The sequence below is a fragment of the Cavia porcellus genome, unplaced genomic scaffold (genome assembly GCF_034190915.1).
Source record: "Cavia porcellus strain 051 isolate PalLab524CR breed Dunkin Hartley unplaced genomic scaffold, mCavPor4.1 scaffold_32, whole genome shotgun sequence".
Taxonomy (NCBI): domain Eukaryota; kingdom Metazoa; phylum Chordata; class Mammalia; order Rodentia; family Caviidae; genus Cavia; species Cavia porcellus.
In genome coordinates, this window is record NW_026947515.1 from 36,972,234 (window position 1) to 36,984,773 (window position 12,540).

The 12,540-nt window shown below is 50.9% G+C and overlaps 2 protein-coding genes across 3 annotated transcripts; one reads left to right on the plus strand and one right to left on the minus strand.

Moving 5' to 3' along the window:
• Positions 1 to 4,843: 4,843 nt before the first annotated feature.
• Sat2 (spermidine/spermine N1-acetyltransferase family member 2) lies at positions 4,844 to 6,316 on the minus strand. 2 transcript variants are annotated; one of them, XM_003466249.5, is made up of 6 exons: positions 6,064 to 6,316; positions 5,897 to 5,948; positions 5,686 to 5,769; positions 5,501 to 5,602; positions 5,316 to 5,356; positions 4,844 to 5,179 (listed from the first exon to the last, which is right to left on the minus strand). In XM_003466249.5, exons 1-6 carry the CDS (start codon positions 6,127 to 6,129, stop codon positions 5,012 to 5,014), a joined length of 513 nt encoding a protein of 170 aa, XP_003466297.2. In that variant the 5' UTR covers positions 6,130 to 6,316; the 3' UTR covers positions 4,844 to 5,011. The 2 variants fall into 2 exon arrangements, with proteins under 2 accessions (XP_003466297.2, XP_063097782.1); XM_063241712.1 differs by lacking the exon at positions 5,686 to 5,769.
• A 104-nt stretch (positions 6,317 to 6,420) lies between these two features.
• Positions 6,421 to 10,735, plus strand: Shbg (sex hormone binding globulin). Its single transcript, XM_013148664.3, has 9 exons — positions 6,421 to 7,400; positions 7,650 to 7,789; positions 7,966 to 8,048; positions 8,205 to 8,394; positions 8,639 to 8,800; positions 9,003 to 9,162; positions 9,271 to 9,407; positions 10,047 to 10,254; positions 10,569 to 10,735. The coding sequence occupies exons 2-9, from the start codon at positions 7,682 to 7,684 to the stop codon at positions 10,697 to 10,699; spliced, it is 1,179 nt and encodes a 392-aa protein (XP_013004118.1). The 5' UTR covers positions 6,421 to 7,400; positions 7,650 to 7,681; the 3' UTR covers positions 10,700 to 10,735.
• Positions 10,736 to 12,540: the final 1,805 nt, after the last annotated feature.

Genomic DNA, 12,540 nt, shown 5'->3' on the forward strand with positions numbered 1-12,540 from the left:
CGGTAAAACATGGGGCTTGACCTTGATAAGCCTTCAATCTATGGGATCTAAGACCCTCTCCAGGCAGATATTGTCAAAACAATTGATCTGGAGAACACCTATCTGGCATTGGCAAGCAGAATTGCTCCCTTGCTGGTGAGGAAAAAGGTCCATGCCTTTCAACGTCACTGAAGTTTTCTGATGTTGACTTTTTTTGTTGAGAGCACTAAAGATTGAACCCTGTACTTCATACTGCATTACATCTCCAGCTCTTTTTTATTCTTTATTTTGAGACAGGTTCTCACTAAGTTATTAAATGATCAAGCTACCCAGATGCTCAAGCAGGGTTAAAACTTGCAGTCCTCTTGCTTAGCCTCTTGGGTGGTAGGATTATAGGTGTGCAGTACCATCCCCGACTATTTTTTAGCTTTTTGAAACAGAGTCTCACTGTGTGGTCCAGACTGGCCTCAACTCACCATTCTTCCTGTTTTAAGTCTCCTAAACGCTAGGATTCTAAACCTGGCCTTGTGTTTTTTCACAACTTGAAATTATTTTACTTTTTGGTGCTAAGTATTGTACCCAGGGCATGTCACATGATAAGCATATATTCTCTCACCAGACTATGCCCTTTGATTTGAATTTTAATATGGGTATTCCATTCTCTAACCTTAAATATATCCTGATTCTGAAAATTTTTTTATCTTTTTTTTTAATTGGTACCGGGGATCGAACTCACGACCACCTGCTTGCAAGGCAGGTGCTTATGCCGCTGAGCTAAATCCCCAGCCCCCTGATTCTGAAAATTTACACATTTATGTTGGTTACCTGCACCATCAATGTCTGCCTTTTCTTCCCACATACGACCATTTAACCAATGACGTATTCACAAAAGGAACAGTATGCACCATTAAAAATGATGACGGGAGCCAGGTGTGATGGTGCATGCCTATAATTCCACCATTTAGGAGGCTGAGACAGGAGGACTGCCTCAAGTTCAAGGCTAGCCTGAAGAACATTAGCATTACCATGTCTCAAAAACAAAAAAAGGAAAAAGGTGATAGATACATATTTAACAGCATGGGAAGATGCTTTTTTTGTTTTGTTTTGTTTTGTTTTGTTTTGTCTTTTTCCTTTTTATCGGTACCAGGGATTGAACCCATGACTGCCTGCTTGCAAGGCAGGTGCTTATGCCGCTGAGCTAAATCCCCAGCCCCTGGGAAGATGCTTTTGATACATCATTAAATAAAATAGGTTAAACTGGGTATGGTGGGACATGCCTGTAACCTTAGTGTTCTGGGAGGCTGGGACAGAAGGGTCATATGTTCAGGCCAGCCTGGGCAACTCAGCGATTTAGAAGTCTTTGTGTCAAAAATTTAAAAATTTACAATAGGCTGAGGATGTAGTTCAGTGGGAAGACCCTGGATTCGACTCCTATACCATAAATAAATATGATCCCATAAATCCTTACTCAACTGTATGTACAGAGATATTTATAATTTTTTTAACCAGAGTGTGGTAGCACATGCTTGTTATCCAAGAAATTGAAGGCTGAGCCAGGAGCGTTACCATGAGTTCAAGGCCAGCCTGAACTACAAAGCCAGACTCTGTCTCAAAAAATATGTATCTATGTATCTGTATATCTATATTTCAAGTCTGAAGAACCAGTAGTAATGGGGCAGTGGTGATGGTATAAGTAAGGCGAGGGTTCTATTTTTTATTTATTGAAGGTAGTTTTTGGGTTTGGGTATTGAACCTAGGGCTGTGTAGATGCTAAGCACATACTGTACTGCTGAATTACATCCCTGATCTCTTACCATGTGTTCATTCCAATTTTTCTCAATTACACATAATAAAATAGTACAAAACTGGGCAATGAGGGCTGGAAATGTAGCTCATTGGTAAAGTGCTTCCCTAGCATATGCAAAGCTCTGGGTTAGATCCCTAGCAGCACAGAAATAAATAAATAAACAAACAGCCGTGTCATGGTAGTGCATGCCTGTAATTCTAGCACTCTGGGAGGCTGAGGCAGGAGAATTTTAAGTTCAAACTCAGCCTGGCCAATTTAGCAACTTAGTGAGACATTATCTCAAACTACAACAACCAATGGGAGTAGGGTTTAGGATGCAATTCAACGCAAAGGCCCTGGGTTCGATTCCCAGTGCCACATATACATACAAAAAATAAAAATTAAAAAATGAACTTGTTTATCTCCTTATTTCACGGTCTTAAAGGGTTAAATTTCTGTTTCAGTTTTGTTTAAATTTACTGGGGTTTTTATTTGCTTTATTTTGTTTTTTGAAACAGGGTTTCACTATGTAGTTCAGACTGGCATTCACCTCACTATGCAGCCCAGGCTGGCCTCGAACTCATGGCAATCCTCCTGCTTCAGCCTCCTAAATGCTGGGATTAAAGGCATGTGCCACCATAGCTGGCTCCTTTACTCTTTTTTTGGTACCTGGGATTGAACTCATAACTGTGCGCTTGTAAGGCAGGCACTTATGCTGCTGAGCTAAATCCCCAGCCCCTAAGTTTACTCTTTTGCAAGGCATGCTGAAAATACTTTGCAAATATCAACACGCATGCCAAGGATCAAACGTATATTCTAGGCGAGCACTCTACCACTGAAGCTACATACCTAGCTCAAATATTTGACTTTTTGGGGTTTTTTTGAGACAGGATTCTCACTGTGTAGCTCAGACTGTTCTTGAACTCACTATGTAGCACAGGCTGTCTTTGAACTCACAGTGATTCTCCTGGCTCAGCTTCTGCAGTGCTGGGATTATAGGCATGTACCACCATGCCTGGTTTATTTATTTTTTTAATTTTTTTCTTTTTATCGGTACTGGGGATCGCACTCAGGACCACCTGCTTGCATGGCAGGTGCTTATGCCGCTGAGCTAAATCCCCAGCTCCTATTTTTTATTTTTATACGGAGGCTCTTTATGTAGCTCAGGCCAGCCTAGAACTGATGGCAATCTTCTTGCCTTCACTTCCCAAGTGCTGGAATTACAGATGTGTGTCACCACCACACTCAGCTGAGAACTGGCATGACGTGTGGAAACAAGTCAGGCTCAGTGACACAGGGCTGTCATCCCAGCAGATGAGAAGCTGAAGCAGGAGGACCATCGCAAGTTCAAAGACAACCTGGACTGCACAGGGAGACCCCCCCCCCACCTCAAAAACAACCAGGGGAAAAAACCTAGACTGGCTTGCTGAGCTTTTCTGTTCTTTTTCCCCTCCAGTATCAGGGATTGAACTCAGGCCTTTCATAGCAGCAATATCCCTAGTTCTTTTTTATTTTTTATTTGGAGACGTGGTCTAGCTAAATTGCTAGATTGGGCTCAAGCTTGCAGTCTTCCTGTCTCAGCCTCCCAGAGTGCTGGGATTATAAGCATAGTCCACCATGTCTAGATTTTTTCTTTTGTTATTTTATATTTCTTTTTGTTAATGCTGAAAAGAATTCATGGGTTTTTTATTTATTTCCCAGAAATTCATTGGGATTGAGTGATGTCTTGCGTATTTCTTTTCCTTGCTTTTTTTTTTTTTTTTTTTTTTTGCTTTGCTCTTTAGGCGGGCCTGGAACTGTTAACCTCAAGTCATCCTCCTGCGTGGTCTCGCCAGCAGTGTGACACCAAGCCCGGCACTTGGCTGACTTGTTAAAGGTTGAGCAGCGTCCTTCCCCGTGCGGCTCCACATGCTGACACTAGGGGGCAGCCTAGTGCCCGTGTTAAATTGCAGGTCTGCCTTAATCTTGTGTCTGGCACCGCTCAGTCCAGACCTTTCTCATCTTTGAGCGCCAAACTTGACCAACCACCTTCATGTGCCAAGCTTGTCCCTCACTCTCCTATGTTCCGCAGGCAAGAGCCAAGATTCTGACCCCTAAAAAAGGTACCTTGGGCCGCTCTCACCTCTGGCTATGGGAGCACCATTCCCTGACCTGAATATACCAGAGGGATCTTGACGCCAGGCGTGGTGACGCAGTGTAATCCCAGCACTTGGAAGCCTGAGAGAGGAGGATTACTGTGAGTTCAAGGCCAGCCTGAGCTATACACCAAGACTTGTGTCAAAAACTTAACCAAACAACAAAAGGCTCTTGAAGTGGCTGGAGATTATCACTGTTGTAGCTTGGCATAACTGACGCCATCTTAAGCCCTGCATTTAACTACTGCCCTGTATTAAGGAAAATTGCTCAGGGTATAAGTGCCATGAGAAAGGCAGAATGAGCGGTACCCACAGGAGAAAAATAACCTGCTCAACACAAGAAGCAGGATACAGGTGCCAACTGAAAATTAATGAAAGATTCGAGCTGAATTTTTTTCCAACAGGATGTCTTTTGTGATTCTGTCTTTTAAAAACTCTGTAACTTTGCAGTTTGGTGCCACTTGTTTGGACCCTGAACCTCGGATGGGGGAGGGTCTGTATTCGAGTGGTTCTGAGCTCAGTTAATTAAATTCCAAATTTATCAGTTTGTCTGCTGGATTCCTATATTGCTGTCCACAAACTCACCTGAATCACCTCATGAACTCCTCTGCCCAGCTGGGGCTGGGACAGTGGTACACACCTGTAACCCCAGGTACTTCAGAACCTGAGGTAAATTTGAAACTAGCCTGGGCAATGTATCAAAACTTTAAAATTTTAAGAGCAGAAGATTCAGCTCAGTGCTAGAGCACCCCTAGTTTTGATCTCCAGTACAGAAAGGGGAAAAACAAATGAAAACCTCCTCTACGCAAAACCACAAGAGACGGGGCTGGGGATTTAGCGCAGTGGCATAAGCGCCTGCCTTGCAAGCAGGCGGTCATGAGTTCGATCCCTGGTACTGATAAAAAGGAAAAAGTCAAAAAAAAAGAAAAAAACCCGCAGGAGACACAGTTAATTCTGATTTATTTTTCACCGTCCGTAAGACCTCTCTCTCAGTTGTGCTCTTTGTCCTGCAGGAACCTTTCTGCCAGAGGCTTGTGGTCAGTGTCTCAGCACTGCCCGAGCAGAGGGGGGCAGAGATGCTGCAGTGGAGAAAGGTCCCCAAGGAGAGGCATCACCTGCCTGCCAACTTTTCCATTGCTTCTCCTTCAAAGCGGAAGGCATGCCAGCCCTCCTCCTGGGTCAGATCTCGGGTTCCTAGGGCCTTGTACAAGTCTATGGCCCTCTTGTTCCACTCCAGAACTGCCAGACGGAACTGGGAACAACCCTGATCCAAGGCCACCTGTGGGAGAACACAGCACTCGCACTGTCTTGTATCAAAACTGAAGACGTCCCACTCCCTCTCCAACCAGGGCCCTTCACATATCCACATCCGGGCCCTGTCAGGCCTCCACTGTAGCTGCACCTTCTCAGCTCACCTCAGCCACCTTCTTGATTATTTTGGAACCAATCCCTTGACCTATTGTGGGGAGAAGGGGGCAAAAGAGTTCTTGTTTGAGTGGAAGGCAGTTAAAAAAGGCCATGGGCTGTGATCAGGGGCGGGGGGGGGGGGCAGCGGGGTTGCTTGGTCTCCACCCTGGTCTCAGCCCCTGCCCAGGAGTACCCCGATATTCTGGCATCACATAGATGTCTTCCAGATAAATGTTGCGGCCCTTCCACGTGCTGTAGACGAAGCAGTACAGTCCGTAGCCCACAATGCGGGGCCCTGGGAGAGAGAGGAGAGGGGTGAGGCTGTCTCTGGAGCAGTGCATGGGAGCCCCCTGAAGCCCACTGGAGAGGGGCGCTCACCCTGGGGATCACCAGGTGCCGGAAGAATCTCGGCTACCAAACAGTGATAGAAAGGATTCTCTCCAAAGCCATCTGCCCTCAGGCCTGAGAGATTGGAGGGATGACAGGGAGACACGATCAGGGCCTGGGTGTGAGCCCAGCCGGGGGCTCTGCCCAGGGAAACAAACGCCTCATTTTCTCCCAGCAGCAGGACCCGGTGCTGAGTGTCTACCTTCCTCACTGATGGTCACCTGCTCCGAGAGCTTCTCGTACTCGGCCAGTTCCTGCGGTGGCGTGGGGACCAGGCCGATCAGGGAAGGGCCCCACTGCACCTGGCGGTGCCCGGGACCCGCCCTGCCCCACCTCCCGCTCCCGGCCTCTCCCGCATGCTGCCTTCACCCGAATGAGCCTCAGGACGTCCCCGCAGTCTCCCTCCTCGGCCTCCCGGATCCGCACGGCAGCCATCCGGATCCCCACCGTGTGGACCGCAGACAACGACCTCCCACTTCCGCTCTGCAGGGCAGGACGAGGGGCCTAGAAACTGGGATGCTGGGGAGGGCCACGTACCCAGCCAGGCTCGGTGCGGGCCAAGGGGCAGGCCGGAGCTGCCGGCAGGTGGCCCTCACCCCCCCCCCCCAACCCTCAGTCCTGTCCTGGCGGTGCACGCTCTCAGCCAATCAGCTTACAGAGCAGGCCGAGCCTCGCCCCACCTCAGCTCCGCCTCCTGCACACATCTCGTGACAGGGCCAGGTCAGAGGTCAACGCCTGGTGTCCCTCCATCAGCAGCACCGGCCTCAGAAGTCATTCCTGTAATTGACCGGAGTATGCAGAGATTGACTGTCTGCTCCGGCTTCTCTCCCCGATTCAGGGTCCCCCAGGCGCCCCTGTCTAGCAGGCTTGTTTTGGTTGCTAGGATAGAACCCAAGACCTCTAGGTACATGCTCTGCCACTGAGCTGACTTCCCAGTCCTGCTTTCTACAGCAGCTAAGCTCTAAGTGCTGCTTCGTTCAAGGGCCACTTGTGTTTTGAAATGGATCAGGGAGGCCTGGCATGGTGGCACACGCCAGGAATCCCAGCCTGGGGAGGCTGACGCAGGAGGATCGAAGTGAGTTTGAGGGCAACCTGGACTACATCCTGAGACTCTCGAAACACAAAAGCAGGCTGGGGATTTAGCTCAGCGGCATAAGCGCCTACCTTGCAAGTCCTTGGTCCTGAGTTTGATCCCTGGTACTAATTAAAAAAAAAAAAAGTTTAAAAAAACCAGAAAAACAAAAAACAAAAAAACAAAAAAACCCACAAAAACAAACAGAAAAACAGAAACAAAAAACACAAAAACAAACAGAAAGGCATGGGGAGAAAGGATGATAACTGTCTCCCCATAATCACTGATAAGAAAGAGGGAGGGAGGGCAGGCCTCTGCTTAGTATCTACTAAGTCACGCGCAGAGACAATGCTTTCTTGTGAGACAAACCCAGAGCCCTAGGAAAACTGGAGGAGTCCAGACCAGATACTGGGCCCTGTGCCTGAGTTATCACAGTGAGCCCCATCCACAAAGCCCCATATAAAGAGAGGATTATTTTCTCACTTGACAGCCAAGGACACTAACGCACCAAGATGAGCTGACTTGCCTGAGGTCCCTTAGCTGGACGCTTGAGGCCCCACGACTCATCTCTAGCCCTGCTGAGGTGCCACTCAGCAGGTGGGATCTCCTGTCTCTGAGGAGCCTCCTTCCCCAGGTGGGCAGAGTGCCTGGCAGAGCTGGGTCCTGGGTTGGCACCCAGGGGAGGTGGGGAGATGAGATGCCCAGCACCCCACTCGCTTGTTAACTGCTGTGGCGGCTGGTCATGGAGGGACTCCGCCCTTGCCCTCATTTCCTTCAGAGGGGCCAGAGCCAGTGTCCCTGTCGCTGGCCCCGTCCTTCCCAAGGCAACCTTTAACCCTTCCCTGGCCACGCATGAGGCAACCTCCCCGACTCTTCTCCTCAGAGTCTGAGCCACCGACTGGACTGCACCTGACCATGGACAGTGGAGGGCCACCAGCCACCTGCTGCCGGCTGCTGCTGCTGCTGCTGCTGCCACCTCGCATCCACCAGGGATGGGTCTTGGGACACATTCTGTCCGTCCAGGTACCCAGGGCTGAGGGTCCGCAGCCCATGTGTGTCTAAATGAGTAACCTTTGGCTCTGTCCCCTTCTCTCTTTTTTCCTGACCCAATGTAAGCATCCCTGTCCTCTCCTCTCCTCCTCTCTCTTTCTCTCTTTGATATGTCCTTTGCCCAGTTTGTTTATTTTTCTTTCTGATAGAACCTTCCTGCCAGGCACCTCCGCAGTGGCCCAGGACAAGAACCTGTTGCCGTCATGACCTTTGACTTCACCAAGATCACCAAGTATGGGGCTCACCTAGCCTTCTGACGCAACCCTGAGACCCTACCCCGCTCTGTCAGTGCCTCCGATTTTCCTGTCCACTCCCCCTGCCTGCTCTTCCTCCCCCAACCCTCAAAGGACCCAGCACACAGAGTCTTTCTTCTGTGGTGCCCTTCTAGACCGTCCTCCTCCTTTGAGTTTCGCACCTGGGATCCAGAGGGAGTGATCTTTTATGGGGACACCAAGGCTGAGGAAGACTGGTTCATGCTGGGACTGCGGGACGGCAGGCTGGAGACCCAGCTGCACAATCGCTGGGCCCAACTTACTGTGGGTGCTGGGCCTCGGGTGGACGATGGGAGATGGCACCAGGTAAGCCAGCTCGCCTCTGGGGGAGAGGTGTCTTCTCTTGAGCTGATCTGAGGGCAGGGCACAGAGATGAGTAGCTGGGCGTCACTTTGCCAGTGTCACCTCACTGGATCTGCACAGGAATGATGTGACAAGGGTGTGAGCTGTGTCTGCAAGCCCACGTTCTCTCCACCACTCTAGGCTGCTGCAGGGGAGAGAGGTGGCCACAGGCTGTGGCATCTTCACGCTGTTTCTCCTCCTTCTGCAGGTGGAGGTGAAGATCGCTGGGGACTCAGTGCTGCTGTGGGTGGACAGGGACGAGATGCTGAGCCTGAGACAGGTGTATGGGCCCCCGGCTGGCGAGCCGCAGCCCCTCCTGAGGATCGTGCTGGGGGGGCTGCCCTTTCCACCCTCCAAACTGCTACTGCCGGTACCTGCATCACCAGGATGGCAATGGGGGCCGTGGGACGGAAGCTACGTCCGGCTTTGGGAGAGGGATGGAATACAGCTGCGGGGGGAGCCAGGTGCTTGTGTCTCAGAGGAGAACTACCTGAGGTGGGGGAGGAGGCTGAGACTGGGCTTTACTGTCTTGACTGATATCCCAACATGTCCCTCTCCTTCACGGTCTCCAGCTGGTCCCTGCACTGGATGGCTGTCTGCGCCAGGAGAGCTGGCTGGGTCAGCAGACTCAGCCCTCAGCCTCTGCCTCTACCGGCCTCAGAAGCTGCAATGCAGAATTGCAGCCTGGACTGTATTTCCCTCCCGGGACAGGGGCTGAATTCGGGCTCCGAGGTAGACTACTCTGGCCAGCTCCGCCTTCCTCTGTCTCTGTGTAGCATACGCCCTTCTCTCCATGAATCCCCAGGCTTGAGGCCTCAGGAGGATCATTTCTTCCCCCAGACATTCCCCAGCCTCACACAGAGCCCTGGGCCTTCTCCCTGGACCTGGGACTCAAGCTGGCAGCTGGATCAGGCCACCTGCTTGCCCTTGGCGCACGGGAGAACTCTTCCTGGATTAGCCTTCACCTCCAAGATCAAGTAAAGGGGGACGGTGGGCGCTGCCTGCATTCAGGGAGGTTTGGGAGCAGGGAGGCAGTGAGAGAGGCATCAGGGTTCAGGATGAGGCAGGCACAGCTGAGCTTGGTGACACACCCCTCTGCTCTCAGCACCCTGGTGTCCCAGGCAGGAAGATCTCAGGACCACAGCAGCTTGGTGATCCAGTGAGACCTCGTCCTCCTCCCAAAAACAAAAAATTAAAGAGGTTGTAGCTCATGGTGAAGGGACTGGGTTCATTCCCAAATACAAGAAAGAAAGAAAGAAAGAAAGAAAGAAAGAAAGAAAGAAAGACTTAAATTGAGGCAAGAGAGAAGGGGACGGAGCCAAGCTGCCTCTCTTTAAACACACACATGGGTCTACATTCAGGAGGAATCCAGGGACTCCCCTGAAGCTGCCCAGAGTTAGCAAATACCTTTGGCTTAGAGTGCGCGCCTATTTGGGGTGGGGACGGTGACATAAGATCCAGGGAAGAAACCGGGGGCACGAGTTAAGTGGGACAACAGCCAGTGGGTGGCGATGTACTGAGAGGGGCGGATTTAAACCAGCGGATGTTGGGGCCACAGGGAGTACCTGTGGCTCACTCTTGTCTCTCTCCTCCTGCCCCTGTTCCTCATGTGGCAGAAGGTAGTGCTGACTTCTGGGGCCGGGCTGAGCCTGGACCTGCCCGTGGCCTTAGGACTCCCTCTGCAGCTGAAGCTGGCTGCATCCACAGTGATCCTCAAGCAGGGGCCAAAGACCGAGGTCTTTGCTGTGGCCCCTGAGGACCTTAACCCCCTTCTCCAGCTCTGGGCCCAGCCACGGGGCCGCCTCTTCCTGGGTGCCTTACCAGGTAAGAGAGTCTGTTCGCTTCCTCAGCAGCCAAGAGGATTGACCAAGGGCGGAGGCACCCACGGAGAGGACCAGAAAAGGGCACAGGAGAGGTGATAGGCCCGGGACACTCAACTGCAGAGCGTTTGCTTAGCCTGCCTGAGGCCTCGGATTTTATCCCCAGCACCTCCGTAAAAAGAAAAATAGGAGGATAAGGGGGCAGTGGGAGGAAATGTTTTAGGAAATTTAAGTTAAAAAACTGAAGGTGTGGGGCAGCTGCTGGATCCAAGCCACTTTAATAGTCTAACCCCAGTGTGTGTGTCACCCCCCCTCCAGGTGAGGACTCTTCTGCCTCCTTTTGCCTGGATGGCCTTTGGGCACAAGGACAGAAGCTGGACGTAGATCAGGCCCTGAGCAGAAGCCAGGATATCTGGGCTCACAGCTGCCCCCCAGAGCTCCAGCAGTGACACTGATGTCTCCAATTAAAGCCCCTTTGAATGTGACTCCTTCATTTATTCAACAGATAGTAACTGTGCACCAGCTAAGGATCAGGCCCTGTGCCAGGCACTGACATGCGTTAAAGAGCAAAAATACAGCCTCCTGGTGTCTACCAGCCCCTGGGAGAGGCAGGTTTGCGAACAAAAAGGTGGCTAGTTGGAAAATGATACATACTATAAAGGAACAATCAGAAAGTCAAAGCTGCAGTCCAGGATTTCCATAACCTAGTCCGAGAGTCGAGAAGGCACTCATTCCCTCAGGCTGTGGTGATTTGGACTGTGGTCCAAGCAGCAGCACCCACAAACACACATACACAAATACAGATGCCTTCCAAAAGCCAGGGTCCCATACTCTTGTCAATCTCTACCACCTCTGAGATTCCAACCTCCCGTCTCCCAGATCAGGATGGAATTTTACTGTCTATCATTTTGGCCTTGGATTGGCCACTGCTGCCCAGGAAAGGATCAGCAGGGGGCGTGAGAGGGTTACAGGCAGAGGGGCAGAGTTGGGGAAATGGGGGCGAGCCTGGGAGACAGGACAGACAGGAGACTGGGAGTGTGGCTCAGTGGTGGAACCCTTACTCCGTATATGGGAGGCCCTAGGCTCTATCCCCAGGACTGGGGGAAAAACTCTCCAGAAGTTAGGCACAGTGACTCACACCTGTAATCCCAGCTCTGGGCAATTTAGCAAAGTTCTAACTCAAAAACTAACTAACTAAAACTAAAATAAGTAACTAACTAACTAGAGTTAGGAAAAGTAGCTCAGGGCTAGAGTGCTTAGCATTTGCAAAACTCTGGGTTCCATTCCCAGCACTGCAGAAAAAGAAATGAAAGCCAGGTTCGGGGACACACAGCTGTAATCCCAGTTATTCTGGAGGCTGAAGCAGGAGGATCACAAACTTGAAGCTAGTCGAGACAGTTCAGCAAACCTTCGTTTCCAAATAAACAATAAAAAGACTGGGAGTGTGGCTTAGAGGTGTGGGGGGGAGGGCTGGGGAGTAGCTTAGTGGCAGAGGGCCCCTGGCCCCCAGTGCAGAAAAGAAAGACAGAAGGAAGGGAAGGGAAAGAATCTCTGCCCTCAAAAACACAGCGATCCGGGACTGGGGATTTAGCTCCGCGGCATAAGCGCCTGCCTTGCAAGTCTGTGGTCGTGAGTTCAATCCCTGGTACCAGTAAAAATACAAAAACAAAACAAAACAAAAAGCAAAGCCACAGCGATCCAGCCCTGGTCCTCCCTCAGATGTGTGGTGCTCCTCTCCTGCTCACGCCTCCAGCCCTGCAGCTTCTGCCCTCTTCAGAGCGCTTGTGTCCCAGCCTGCGCCTGCCCTCAGCCTCCTCTACCCTCCAGGCCTCACCATTTTCAACAACGGTTGGCACCTCGTATCTACAGATCTCTGGGAATCCCAGTATTCTTTTTTTTTTTTTTTTTTTTTGAGCAGTCTCACCCCTTAGTTCAGGCTGGCCTTGAATTTAAGGGGCTCTTCCTGCCTCAGACCCCCCAGCGCTGGGATTGTAGTCATTTGCCATCACACCCCGAAAGCCTGCCAATTTTTTTTTTCACCAGGTTGCGGTTACCAGTAACCAAGGCAACAGGCTGTCAGTCATTGGTTCTGTGGTCCCTTTCTGCAGGGGTCAGCCAGGATTTAAGTGACCCCAGCGGAAGGAGGTTTCAGCGCCTGGTTTGTACTCCTTTGACCTTTACCGCTCTCAGCCTTGACTCTATAGACCTTCTTGGGACCTCTGACTGCCTCCCCAACCCAGAGGTGTTTATGGGAAGTCCTCAGCGCCGCAAAGGAGTCCAAATTCAGTGC